The sequence below is a fragment of the Pantherophis guttatus genome, chromosome 1, assembly GCF_059756535.1.
Source record: "Pantherophis guttatus breed Tessera chromosome 1, ASM5975653v1, whole genome shotgun sequence".
Taxonomy (NCBI): domain Eukaryota; kingdom Metazoa; phylum Chordata; class Lepidosauria; order Squamata; family Colubridae; genus Pantherophis; species Pantherophis guttatus.
In genome coordinates this window covers 162,950,143-162,964,724 of record NC_142063.1, presented here as the reverse complement: position 1 = coordinate 162,964,724, position 14,582 = coordinate 162,950,143, and the positions used below count along the sequence as shown (strand labels likewise).

At 37.2% G+C, this 14,582-nt stretch overlaps 1 protein-coding gene across 3 annotated transcripts in view; it reads right to left on the bottom strand.

Annotated features, from left to right (window-relative positions):
- Positions 1–14,582, bottom strand: part of ANKAR (ankyrin and armadillo repeat containing) — a 42,308-nt gene that overhangs the window by 5,056 nt on the left and 22,670 nt on the right. Inside the window, exons 12-21 of one of the 3 annotated variants that reach the window (XM_034429300.3) lie at positions 13,114–13,218; positions 10,910–11,154; positions 9,798–9,966; positions 8,709–8,950; positions 8,052–8,205; positions 7,753–7,959; positions 6,429–6,535; positions 4,640–4,762; positions 1,980–2,138; positions 826–943 (exon numbers count right to left, since the gene is read on the bottom strand). In XM_034429300.3, the coding sequence (XP_034285191.1) occupies positions 826–943; positions 1,980–2,138; positions 4,640–4,762; positions 6,429–6,535; positions 7,753–7,959; positions 8,052–8,205; positions 8,709–8,950; positions 9,798–9,966; positions 10,910–11,154; positions 13,114–13,218 (1,629 nt within the window). The remainder of the gene's footprint in view (positions 1–825; positions 944–1,979; positions 2,139–4,639; positions 4,763–6,428; positions 6,536–7,752; positions 7,960–8,051; positions 8,206–8,708; positions 8,951–9,797; positions 9,967–10,909; positions 11,155–13,113; positions 13,219–14,582) is intronic. The other 2 variants (XM_034429309.3, XM_034429317.3) reach the window with 2 other exon arrangements.

Here is a 14,582-nt window from a genome sequence, read left to right as displayed (position 1 = left end):
GAGTCCTTCCTTCTCATTAGATGGCCAAAGTATTTTAGCATGCTTTACATCCTATCTAATATGGTCTAGATGAGTGTTTCTTAAACTTTTTCTTCTCAGGATTCTTCCTCAGATTTAAAAAATATGGCAGTACCAAAAGAGTTTTGTTTGTAGGGTTATATTTACTGATAACCATATTAAAAATTAAAATGGATGTCCTCATTGCTGATACTGCTTCTCATGATTGCTTGACTGATTTTAATATGGTATTATTTTTCAACATAGGCTAGCAAATAACTCTGATCTGGGGATCCTGACAGGATGTTGGAAACCTCCAAGGCTCCCAGAACCATACTTTAAGAAACACTGGCCTGGATGGTGATCTAATTTCTCCTTCCTTTCATACTTCTTTCAAAGTTAATGTAGACTGATGCCTTTTTCTGTATATATGAACATAATCATGTGAAGCCTTCTGAGACTGTTTAAGAAGGATACAGGGACTACTTTAGCAGTAGCACTTAGATTTATATACCATTTCATGGTGCTTTACAACCCTCTCTGAGCCATTTACAGAATCAGCATATTACCCCAGCAATCTGATTCCTCATTTTATCGATCTCAGATTGATGGTAGGCTAAGTCAACTTAGAACCAGTCAGGATCAAACTGCTGGCAATACTGCAATACTGCATTCTAACCAATGTGCCACCATAGATTAGCCCTATTTCCTTCATTAAATCTTCACTCTTAGGTACCGCGTTATAGTTAATAACAGTTTGTCACTACAGTGATACTGCACAGTATTTTAGTATTTTATATACATTTCCCCTTTTATAGCATTAGTTACCTGTTAACACTAAAGTGGCTGATTTTTCTGAACATAGTAGGTCAACCAAGGTAGAAATTCCTTTTGCAGACAAACTAACTTGATCCATATCAATTATAATTTTTGCTAGTACTACAATCTGAAATAGAAAATACTTTTTGACACAACAGATAAAACAGGTTGCAATTTTTTCATTTCTTATTTTTCACAATATAATAGTCTAAACATTTTAGTTACAATATTAAATACACACAATACTGAGAATTTTATAATTACAAAATCATAGTAGTAGAAAAAATATTTGCATTAGTTAAGGTTTTAGGTAAAGCATTTTATATTATCATCATCATTCCCTTCCTCATTTTGGTTTTTGGGAACATTGCCATATTCATTATGCTTCAAATTTAAACATACTTACCTTTCACTAAATTTCACATAATTTAGTCAATTTTAATTCTATATAGACTTGCAGAAGATTGCAGCAAAACAAGACAAAAGCCCACAATTCTAGCAAAAGGGCTCAAAGTATCCAATAATACCTAAGAACAAACCAGGAATAGGGAACAAAATAGGCAAAATGTTTTCAAAACATTAATTAATCTCCTAGAAATATCTGAAGAAGTTTGAATCAGCCATCAAACTCCTCAAAGATTTCCTGGAAAATTAAGATTTTAACAGACCAACAAAAAGTAGAAATGAGCCCCATCAGAAAAGGTGTAGAGTGTTTTTCAAAACATTTGTACAATGACAGAAAAGCCATTGCTTTTCATTTTATCTAGCTACTCCACTTTCTACAGCAGACCATTAAAAAAGAAGGGCCCATCGCAGATTAATGCTTCACACAGCCCATCAATTTAGCCTGCCTCAATCTGTGGAAAGCCTTCCATTACATAAATTTATTTTAGGAAAGCTTTCTACATCATCGCCAGTCATTAGCCAGATTTGTGGGAATTATGAGTCTAAAATTTCCAGAGAAAGCATTTGGAAAATCTGGTCATAATATTTCCATATTCGGGTGTTAAGGAAATCTACTTTTTTGGGATTCCAGTAGAATCTTCCCAGCAGGGAATTTCAAGTTCTATGTTGCAAACTACATTCTTCCAAAGTGCTTATTATTAATTAATTGTGCAGGAATAATTCTGAACCAACTATTCATGCAATACCTAGTCTTGTACCTGAAAGGCAGCCATTGCTCTATCTGTCTCGACATCTGAGCCTAGAAGAGGTTCAAATACATGGATTGATATGGGTCCAGCCTCTAAAATCAGTACCTGCTGAGTAGGATTATTGTAAGCAAAAACTGCAATAGCATATCCTGCTCGTAAACGGATCTCCTTAAAAGAATAAGAAAATAGTAACATGTAAACGTTGTTCACATTTAGATATTGAGATTTTTCAAACAAACCAAACCACCGTATCTTCTCTGAATTCCAGGAGAGTTAAAAGGATTTAATTTCTTTTTTGCACTATTCATTTAAAGTTTTGATATTCTCTTCTTCATCTGGAAAGACACTCAGGACAGCATAAGTAATTTAGCATTCCTGTCTTCAGAATTACAAGATATAACAGAAAAAGATGGAAGAGAAAAAGAAAAGATAATAACAAGACCTCTAATAAAAGGAAAAGGTGATGCTGTCAGAATGAATCCTATCTGTTATCAAATGTTATTAAATTGGCAAGAGGATATCTATGTATATAAAATGTATATAGTTACTTCCAATACATGTGGATATTTAATTGTCACCAGTTAACAGATTGCATACACATTTCATTATTTACTTAAGTGACAAAGGTTTTTTTTTCCACATGGAAGTGGGCCACATGGACATTATACCATTGACCCAGTAAGTTAATTCTGGGTCCAGTAAACAATATTTCCAGGTTTTAGTAGGATTCAATTTATTCTTCCACATTAGCTATATCACCTAAATATTACATCTCAATTAATTATTCTATTTTGCCTAATTAATCATTACTTCAAAACAGCAGGGCTACAAGTCTTGTGCTATAAAATTGGGGATCAGTTTAGGTGCAGAAGAGAGAGAAAATTTTACACTTTATTCCAATCTAATGGTTGTGTGGAAATTTGCAGCCCAGATTTTATATTCAAGGAACCTTTATTCATCAAATGCATTTTTTAATTGCTGATTGACTGCAAAACCCAGGCAAACAATTTCTAAACACTTACCGCTAGTAATTATTCCAGTGAGATAAAGCCTTCACTGGAGCTTCTCACATTCAAGTTCTGAATAGATTCACCCACACACTCCTCCACATTTTCATATGTGTATAAATGACAATATTTCAGTTAGAGATTTAGCTATGACATACAACAAACCAGGTATCCCTCTAGGAAAGATGCCAGAGGGTCCAATGCAGAGGTGAAATGCTCCTGGACTGGATTGGACTGGATTGGCCGGTCCGGTAGCTATCTTGGCTGTTGGTTCGGCAATCTGGTAGTGATGGCGGAGCAAAGCTCCGCCCACCCACCTGGGTGTCATTACTTCCTGGTTTTAAGCACGAAGTAATGTGTTTTTTACCTTCTGCATGTGCAGAAGGTCTATACGCGCACATGATGCGCACAGTGCGCACATGACGTGCACTGTGCGCGCATTTCCGAACCAGTAAGGAAGGTAAGTAGATTTCACCCCTGGTCCAATGCTTCCCTAGAACAGGTTATCCATTGATGTCAGCCCTAGCCATTATCTGTTTTAATACCTAGTAGAGAGTACCTGTACCAACAATGATGATATCCAGCCATGTTATCATCTATTGGCGGGGTGTGTGTGTGGAGGGGAGGGAATAAAATCATCCTCATTCACACAAGGTGGCAAGCACACAGCAGGAGTGTTGCAACTTTCCTACCTGATGTAAGTCTCACAGGCACACCACAGCATCATCAGTACTAGAGTGTAAAGACAACCCAAATCTCCAGAAATACTCATTCTTGATACCAGTATGTCCCAGTCCACATTCAAGTGTAAGAAAGCACTAGATTATGGAGGGAGAGGTTGTGAGAATTCAGCCTCATTCTTTTGGATCACATCTAACTCATCATTGCTTTCAGACATTTGTTAGATGTTTTGAAGAAGTAGAGCTTGGTGTTATCAGCATATTGATAGTATCACATGTCCAAGCTCCTGATGGCCATTTCAGCAGCATTGTATAGATATTAAAGTGGGATAACTAGTTCATCTGCCATTCTCAGATGGCCCATCAATCACCTGTAGATCTCTCTAGCAAGCATTCTTCTTCCACTCCTGATGCAATTAACCAGTGGAACTCCTTGCCTCCAGAAGTTGTAGGAGCTCCATCACTGTAGGTTTTTAGGATGAGATTGGACAACCATTTGTCTGGAATGGTATAGGGTCTCCTGCTTGAGCAGGGGGTTGGACTAGAAGACCTCCAAAGTCCTTTCCAACTCTGCTATTCTATAAGTACCTTTTGGCATCCTACAGTAGAACTGCCAGGGTGCCAAGGCTCCGTCATCCAATATTACTCTCTAAAAATTTCCCTGCAAGTCTGAGTAGCATCACAGTAAGACTGTGTCTTCAAAGTGCATTCCATGGAAGTTATTCAAAAGGATAATTGATGAAAGATCCACAAACTTCAGAAGAATCCTACTTCCTTTATCCCTTTTCCGCAAAATGTCATCTACTAGTGTCAACAGGGCCAATTCTGTCCCTTATCAAAAGTAGAAGTGGTTATTTTGTGGTTTGAGTTAACTCTAACCATTTTTGTGCATCCTCAAAATTCCAAATGTACCCGCAGCCCTAGATGCTGAAGATTCTTAATTTATTATTTGATTTTATAATTTGAATACCAAATATTTTACCTTATCTGGTGCATGAAAAAGTTTAAGGACATCCAAATAACAAAAACCTTCTTTGTCTTGTAATACAGTCTGCAGAGCACTATTCTTTAGAACAATACAAGCCAAGGAAAATGCAACTTCAACCTAAGATTAATTAGAATTGAAAAAATTAAAACTTGAATTATAATACCTTGTGAGGCATGAAAAGAATTGTTATGGCTTCAGGAAATATACCTTTGGTGCCTAAGAATATTTTCTTCAGGAAAGGAAAGTTCCTCTTTCTCTTTCTTTTTCACAGCAAAAAATAATAATATATTTTTTTAATATATCTTTGTTGCTATTTAATGGTTGTCCAGAGTTTTGCAGCTCAGATCTGGTGCTGTAACCCTATCAGAACGTGACGTCTACATTTTTTTTCTCAACCTTTTATATCATTACATTTTAGACGAAAATAACAAAAGGAATTACACTATATAGGCATGAAGCATATCATAAAACTTAAAATTAAAAGCAGAAACCTTTCTATGAGTTTAAAGTGTTTTCTTCTTTTCAAATCCCCAAATCTGTGGGTTTTTCTCCTGTTCTGTTTATCCTAAATGTCATGCAAACCATTCTAAGTACTGTAACAAAGTGTACATGCATAGAAGAAAAATACACAGGCACAAATATTGTAGCAACCTTTCTTATCTGTGCAAATAACAAATACATCTCACTGAATATTCTAATATCCTTAGGAAAACCTCAGGATCTAATAATCTTTAATATTCCTTCTCTTTGTGCATGTATATAAGTGCCAGTGTGATTTATGATTTTAGTGCTGGGGTGAAATAGAGCAGGGGTCTCCAACCTTGGCAACTTTAAGACTTGTGGACTTCAACTCCCAGAGTTCCTCAGCCAACTTTGCTGGCTGAGGAACTCTGGGAGTTGAAGTCCACAAGTCTTAAAGTTGCCAAGGTTGGAGACCCCTGAAATAGAGGGCCCACTAAGCCAGGATTGATCATAGTCTTGATCTATTCTAGGCTTTCAAAGGTAGCTTATTCTATGAAACTCTCTCTCAAGGTCATTGTGTCATTAGGATATGACTATCCATTCTGCTCCCAGGAAGTCAGCTACTTTACTGGTTGTAAAGGCACTGCCCACTTGATTTTAGTTGTTTTTATGGTAGCTATGTATATTTCATCCCCTAACTTCATTCCTACACACTGAAATAATATTAATATATTATCCATTATATTATCCATATTTTAATTAATGCTGATATTATGACAAAATCAAATACAAAGTCAAGATTGAAGTTCTATTATCTAATGTGATAGGCTTTTTATCAGCAGCTAGAGCAGCTAGGGCTGTCAAAGTTGCGGCCCGCAGGCCACATACATCACACACTGGTTACGCCCATGCGTGGTTTAGCGAAGCGGAAAAAAGTCACAATACATCACATGACGACATAACAACGTGAGTTTGGCGCCCCTGAGCTAGAGTCTTCAACATTCTGCAAATGTTTATATTATTCAATGAAGCAAAATTATCAAAGTCATTCAAGAACTATAGCTAGTCCTAGTTTAGTGACCACAATTGGAATCGGCAACTTGGTGGTTATGAGAAGTAGTCACTAAGTGAAACTATAACTATGTTTATATTTTTAGTTCAGCTTTCCTTTGCTTTATAGATCAGTGAAGGTTGTAAATGTGGGGAGTGATCGTAAAGTTATTTTTTTCAGCACCATTGTAACTGAACAGTCGCTATCCGAGGCACTTGATAAATGAAGACTCTCTAGTTTAGAGCTGTATGATAAATATTTAAAACCCACCTTTATCTGAAGGGATGGATGAGTTTTAAGTAAATGAACAAGTATTGGCAAGGCCCCTTCATCCACTACATTCTCTTGACTAACTGGATTGCTTATATGAGCTTCACCTAGACGTTTGATGTCAGGCAAAGAGATCCATACCAAATATCCATACAAATAAAAGAAAGGTAGGGAAGGAAAGTTAGCACAAACAAAATATGACCCCTTAACTGTTCTTTACTTTTAAGCAAACATATGCTAAATGCTGTAGCTCAAATCAATGGAAAGTCCTCATGAAACAAAACTTAGCAAAGCCTTGTGGGTCCAGAAATGAGGCATGTTTTTCTGTCCAAGTATAAACAATATATAAGAGAGCCAATTTGGTGTAGTGGCTAAAGCACCAGGCTAGAAAGTGGAAAACTGGGAGTTCTAGCCCCACTTTAGGTACCAAGCCAGCAAGGTTAATTTGGGGCTGTCACTCCCTCTCAGCCCTAGGAAGAGGGCAAGGGCAAACCACTTCTAAAAAAAACCTTGCCAAGAAAACTGGCAGGATTTGCCCAGGCAGTTGTTATGAATCAAAATTGGCACGAAGATAAATAAATAAAATCTAACAACTCCCCAAATTAGGAAACATAATCTTGTGAGAAGTAGAATTAGGATTACTTTTAAAGTTTTAAAATGCTAGATGAAGAGGTTTTTAAATTCCCAGACATTAAAAAATATTTTAGGATGTTTAGAATTTACCATTATTTTACTACTGATTTTAGTATGTCATTATCATCAGTTGCATTGATTTTACCTCACAAAGGATCAGGTAGAAGATTAAGGATGAGTCTGCAGCTGACATCTATACAGTACAGTACTGTCAGAGTATTATATTCTGTACTGAGGTAGAAGGATATATGGACTGACTAATCTGATTTAAAGCAATATTGTATATTCCGAAGATATCAATGGAAATGATTGTATTGTCTATTCTTGGATAAGGTCTTCTAGAAAAACTGGGACTAAAAATAAGTTGCTCGCATTAATTTCATACCATCTGTTCTGATGATTTCTTTAGACTTACTTTAAAAAAAAAAAAAACATCTCACCAAGCCAATTATAGCCTCAAAAGCTTATACCAGGAAATTCAGAAAAAGAATGAACTAAATCCTGATTGGGCAATAGTTGGCTTTGTGAGTCACAAAGTATGTAGATGTAGGATTGTAGCTTATTGATAATGCATCTGTTTTATGAAGAGGGCTGCCATATAATGGGGAAATGGATTGCTGCAGCTCTCAAACCTGTCCAATATTGTATAATATTAAGACTACTCTTTCCTAGGCCCTTCCATGGTTCTTACTCAAAAGCTTTATACTTTGGAAGCAAGAGAAAAGGAACGACAGACCAATACACATTGTGCCTAAGGCTTTGATCACACTGAGGAGGGTGCCTTCTGCTATCCTTCCACTTCTTAACAGCCGGACCAAAGGGGCGATTCCATTCCCTTCGCATATTTGGTTCTGGTGAATTTCACTGTCCTTGCTAAGAGCTATGACAGCTTCTCCTCCTTCCAAAACAACAAAAGTAACAAACACATTTAAGAATATTTGAACTCCTGTATGAGTTTGTGCCTGTGATTGCAGAACAACAGTGACTTACCAACACACTGCATTTTATCAGATGGTGATAGAAGCATGTCTATAATTAAATTGTATCCAATCTGTTCTGCCATGAATTTCTGCTGCTTCAGGGTTTGTCCGGCTAGGGCCCAGAGGGTTACAGCCCCTTGTTCTTTCACTTTCAAGTGAAAGGCCTGGAAGTTGAAGCAAAATGAGAAAGCTACAGTATATATGAAAGCTTACGAACATAAGCATATCTACTCTATAGGAAGAGTATTGATGCTTTTGAACTTTGCTGTTGAAGAAGACTCCTGATAATACCATGGAGAGCCAAGAAAACTAGCCTATGGACCATTAAACAAACCAATCCAGATCTCACTTGAGGCACAAATCACCAGGCTGAAATTATCCTACTTTAAAGCCTTTATGTGAAGGCCCAGCTTTCTGGAGAAGACTTTAATTTGCGGAAAGATGAAAGGAAAGAAAAGGACCACAGCAGCCAGGCGGGTGAACTCAGTTATTGTTGGGAGACCTGAAGGACCAGGTTAGGGACAGGTAGTCATGGGAAAGTCTAAAAATGTAGTCTCTAAGAATTGACAGTACTTGATGGCACATTGTCATCATCATCATCATGTCATCATCATCCCTTATACAATGACTTGGGTAAGACAACCCACTAAAAAAATGAAACACTTGCCTTCAGGAGCTTCAGAAGGAACTTGGTCACAGATCTGGATAGAAATCTCATCTGGATAATAGTGTTCCCTTCACAGAGTGCCTCAATTGCTGTTGCTCCTTTAACCTGGACACCGATTTTCCTTCCTCTGAGAAGTTGAATTAGAGGATCAATAACATTTGCTGCCACGATAGCATTCTGCATTTCCATATTCCCACGACAAATTTCTGCAATTACTGCTGAGGCCACTGCCACCAAGATATCTTTAAGCAGAAAGAAATACAGGAATAAAAGCCAGATATGTGTAGAATCTGCTTTAATCTTTTAATGATTCTCATTACTTATAGTATTAATGACAATTTACAGGTTGAATATTTCCTTTTGAATGATTTTTTAAACTTCTCTGACCAATGATAAATCACCTCAAATTCATCAATGAATTCTGAAATGGTAATCACTATTATACCTATAGTTTTGAAATAATCATTTACTGTATACCCTTCATGTTATCTTCCCAGTTTAAAACAAGAAGCTATAGCAGGTTATCCTCTTTATATTGGTATTGATGTGCCAGGAGTATATGTTTTCAATGTTCATGGAAAAATTATGAAATATTATAATATACCTAAATAAGAGGCATAAACTAGAGATGTTAGATTTTTAAAATATTAGGGTGTATCCTCTTATTTTATTCTTTATTATATCTATTTCCTGACTAAAAGTTAAAATGCTTGACAAAGACTTGTTGCTGTACTTAGATAATGATGTTACACTTTTTCCCCTTCAAAGTATTAAAGTCAGTTTTCTAGCACTTGTAAAGCAAGATATTCCTTAATGTGTCATACAAATGAAGGACAGAACCAGGAATGAGAAGGGAAAAGTTTCCTAGTAAATGTATTTACTCCCTTTGGCACTGAGACTTCTAAGTCTGCATTTTATTGTTGAGTCTAATTTTGTCTGTTTATTAGAGAATAGATACTGCTGGTGAAACATATGTCTTCTCCTGCAAGTCCCATCACCCCAGAAGTAAAATGATCTAGAAAGTTGTGATCAGTAAGCTGCGTCATTCCCTTAAAACCGATTAGCCAATTTTACTATTTTTGTTTTTACCTGAATCCGAACGTAAGAACTGGACAAGTGGTTCAATACCAAGCATTTCTTTCACTTTCAGTTGATTCTCTTTATTATTCTTGCATAATACTCGGATACAGCTCATTACATTCACAAGCAGATCTTGTAAGTCATATTGCAAAAGATTGATGAGAGCAGGAATTCCACCCTACATTAAAAAAGTTATAAGGGACATAGGCAAAAGTAGAATGAATAAGAACTGAACAATACAATGGGCTGAATCTAACAAAAATCTCAATTTTTCACAGGGTGGAAAGGCAATCTTTCCTAATTTACTCCTTTTCTCCACAGTTCTTGAGATCTCCTGGAACATGGGGTGGGAGGAGTGGGGTTTGTGGTATCTTCCTTAGCCTTGATGGGTCGACGGGATGAAAGGAAGGGAAAAATTCAGTGAGGATCACTCTCCTTTTCTCTACCAACAGAAATATTCCATCAGAACTCTAGCATAATAAAAGTAAAAACCTGGATTCAAGACAATCTGTCATGTTAAATACACTGTAGTTCACAAAACAGAATCCACCTTCAAGATTGCATACTTTCAACTCTTGAGGATCCTTCTCCTTTCCTCCTTCAGCTCATCACATGGCTGCTTTTCAGCACATGGCCATTTTTAAAAAACAAATCAGTGTTTTTGTTGTCCAAAGATGTGATTTAAAAATGTAATATCTCAAGTCAAGCAGAATCCCAATGATCAAGAGTAACCTTAACTACAATTAAAATTAGTTCAAGATGTAGCTCAGCAATCATTAACATTGGGGCAGAAATTCATTTCAGAGACTAGTGTAGAAAGAAAGAATTATACTCAACAGGCATGTTCCTGATTTCTCAAACCTAGTCAACAATAAGTACAACAACAAAAGTCACAGTTGTGGCTGCAATGTGAAAGCAGAACTCAGAATTGGCCAAATCCACTCAGACAGGCCTCTACTTTATAATACTTGTAAACATCAAACAAGTCTGAATAATGTCACAAATAATAAAAGGTGTGTTCCTTTACCATGGAAAAGCACAATCTTATTCTTCTTATTTAATTAATTTATTAAAGAAGGGTAACCACACAAGTGAACATTTTTTCCCCTGATTAGATTTACCAGTTCAGCGATGATGACTTGATTATTATCCAGCTGGGCAATATCATATAAAAACACTGCACAACGAGACAGCAATTCGGGTTCTTCCATAGACAAGAGTTTAATTAACACGGGAATGCCTCCAGCTTCTACAAAGGCTCTGACAATTAAGTCATGGGTGGAGATGTTACTCAGCACTCCCAGAGTGAGGCACTCCAATTTGATGTCTTCGCTCTTCAACAAGCTGATTAATGAGGGTATGGTACCTGCCACCAAGAACAAAAGCAACCCACAGTTACAGCAATGCAATATGTCGTGAATCTCTCCAAGGTTCTGACTTTCTTAGGAGAGAAGAAAGGTAAATTCCTTTGATTAAGAACTTCTGAGCAACAAAAAAAAAGCAGGGGGAAAATGCAGTGAAATCTGAAGGAGGAATGATTGGCACTGTAGAATAAATATATATATGGATAATGGACTGCAAAATTGGGTGTCTGAATGTTACAGCACATTTTTGTTAGGAATCCTGACTCTTGTGGGATGCTATTTGGTTCTGTCTGAAGCCGTAAAATGGCTTAGACGGCCATTATATAAACTTATGCAGACAAATAAGACCCACAGAATATGCAAATCCTTAAACTTTGCTTGCTATTTTCTTCCTTGCCATTGAACCAAATAAGATAAAAAGCCTTTTATTCTTTTGCCATGGGAAAGCACACAATAAAGTAATCAGCAATATTTTCTCTGTACTTCCCTTTTCTTTTTATTTATCGATGCCCCTCCATTTCAATGAATTAATATTTGTATACGGATATCAATGTCTTGAAATGCATATTTTTATTTTGAAATTTTGCAAATATACAATTTTTCAGATAATTGTTTTAATTAAGTCCTCTGGTAAGTTATTTCCAGAAATATTTTTAATATTTGTATAAACTTTTCCCTAATATAAATTTGTTTTATTGGGAAAGTTATTAAATGTAACATCAGGGTTATCAAAAGCCACTGAAGGCTCTGGGGGAACTAGATGAGCTGTACTTCCTACATTCTTCTTCAGTCAGAGCTCATCTAAGCGCCTCAGTCTCAGATAAAAAGCCCAATTGAAATGGATCCAGATAATATTACACAGGTGTGTCTGCAGCTGTGAAATTATTACCTTTTCCTTTATCTTTTCTAGAAATGAAACGCTTGAGGCTAGACTATTAACTGCAGTGACTTCCCAGGTAAAGGAAGAGTATCTTTTTGGAAAGCTTTGAGAAATGCTTCTTTTAGGCAATTTAGTTGAATCACTTTAAGTGACATTCCCTCCCCCCCCGCCCCCCGTCCATTATTCCTGCCAAGGCTAGGAATTAAATTGTCTAGGAAGATAAAAGTGTCACATGAAGCTCCTTTACATCACCACTTTTATTCGAAGAAAACACCAAATGTGATAGGCCCTGTTTTATGTATGGTTATGGATTCTTGGCCTAGTAGGGCATTTCAGCATGGACAAGTGCTGGACATGGACACTAATTTTAGGTAACCAAAAGTCATGCCATCCATCTCAGGAAGCCAAAATGTTAGACTACAGATAAATAGTGTATTAGAACAGCAACCCCCACCAACTTTGGGGTGCCAGGAACCGGTTCCATAGAGGGCAATTTTTCTACAGACCAGAGGGGCATGGTTTCATGTGCTGCATAGATCGGCCTTTGCTCACTTGCATAGCCTGGTGCCTGGTGGGCCGAGGAACCAGTGCTGGGCCATGGCCCAAGGGTTGGGGACCTCTGTTCTAGAAGACAGAGAAGTTGGCTTGACCTCTTTCACTATGTTCATTATTATTAAAATTAGTTCTAGCAGAAAAAGTGACAAATGGTGCACATCAGTGGTGGGTTTCAAAAATGTTTACTAATTCTTCTGTGGGTGTGGCTTGGTGGGCGTGGCATGGCTTGGTGGGCATGGCTTGGTGGGCGTGGCAGGGGAAGGATAATGTAAAATCTCCATTCCCACCCCACTCCAGGGGAAGGATACTGTAACATCTCCATTCCCTCCCCAATCCAGGGGAAGTTACTGCAAAATCCCCATTTCCTCCCGATCAGCTGGGACTTGGGAGGCAGAGAATAGATGGGGGCAGGGTCAGTCAGAATTTTTACTACCGGTTCTCTGAACTACTCAAAATTTCCGCTACCGGTTCTCCAGAACTGGTCAGAACCTGCTGAAAACCACCTCTGGTGCACATGGTATCTTACCTGCCTGCAATATACATGTCCAGTAATCATCTTTGGCAAGACAAAGTACTTCTAAACACTGTATTGCCATTCGTTTCCTAAAATAGGATTCGCAATTCAGCATACCTGTTAAGATTTTTTAACAATAATTTGTTAACATTTAACGGTTGCACTAAACACGGTCATGCATTTGCCTTAATTCTGGTTTACAACAGTGTTTTTCTTTATAGTCTAACAGGAAAGTTAATGGTAAATACAAGGCTTGCGGTTCTCTTATTGCAGAGATTTTCCAACTGTGGGCTGGATTATAAGCAAATTTGAGGAAGGAATTCACATGGGGAAGGTGTGTTCTGCCAACAAAGCAGCATCATTCTTAAAACTTGCTTCTGCTTTAACTGGACAAACCAGCTTACCCAAGCAAATCCCAAGTAAACTTGACAAGGTCCTACTATAACTTTGGGTTACAAGCCTCACAGCACATGCGCCATCAGCATTCACATCTGCTCTGCCTGAGTAAGCAAGCAGACAGTCAAGGCTTTCCAGAAATCAGAAAAAGATATTGATCTAAAATCAATAGGGAACCAGAAGCAAGGGTAGCTGTATCAAAACCAATAGCCAGATGCAAAAGGGGGGAAGGAAGTTCATCATTGCCAATACATTTTTAGATTTAAATTTGGTTGGTTTATTTATTTCTAAATAAAGGGATTGATTTTATAAATTTGAAAGTATCTATATTTGTTTTCTTTTACATACAGATTCTTTTTCATATTAAAAGTCAGGAATATGTCTATTTCTTGCCCAATCCAAAACCCATTAGGTTTGTTTGTCTGTGAGGGTTACATAAACATATTTATAATTCTAGGGGTCATGGCGCCCACAACTTTGAGAACCCCTGTGTTATTTGATAATATTATACTCCTGTGCTGACACCAATTACTCATGCGTGCTTTCCGCTGTGCCCTCAAAACATTCCTATTCCAGCAGGCCGGCCTGGCCTAACCTCTTTTTAAAACTGTTTTTAAATTTTTTAAATTTTAAATTTGTCTTATAAATTTGGGGTGTTTTAAAGTTTGTTTTCTGGGCCAAATTATTTAATTGTATTTTAATGGTTTTTTAACATTTGTATTATATGTATTTTATCTTTTGGCTGTTCCCCACCCTGAGTCCTTCGGGAGTAGGGCGGAATACAAATTTAATAAATAAATAAATCATAATAATAATCCAAGCTGTTGATCTATCTGCATTTACACTCTTAAGGCACTTCTGCTCTATGGGTCCTGTTAACTGGAGTAAGCTATTTTAAGAAAATTCTGCTAAATCTGGCAACAGCTGGCAAAGAATTCAGCTGGTTTACAGGTCCTCCTGATGGACAATTCCTTTGCAATTGTCCCAACTTTCCTTGGAACATGAGATCCAGAGCTCTGGAGATCATATTGGGAAAGAAGAGAAGGCAACTCCACCTCTCAGCATCCCTAGGCTGCATGGCTTCA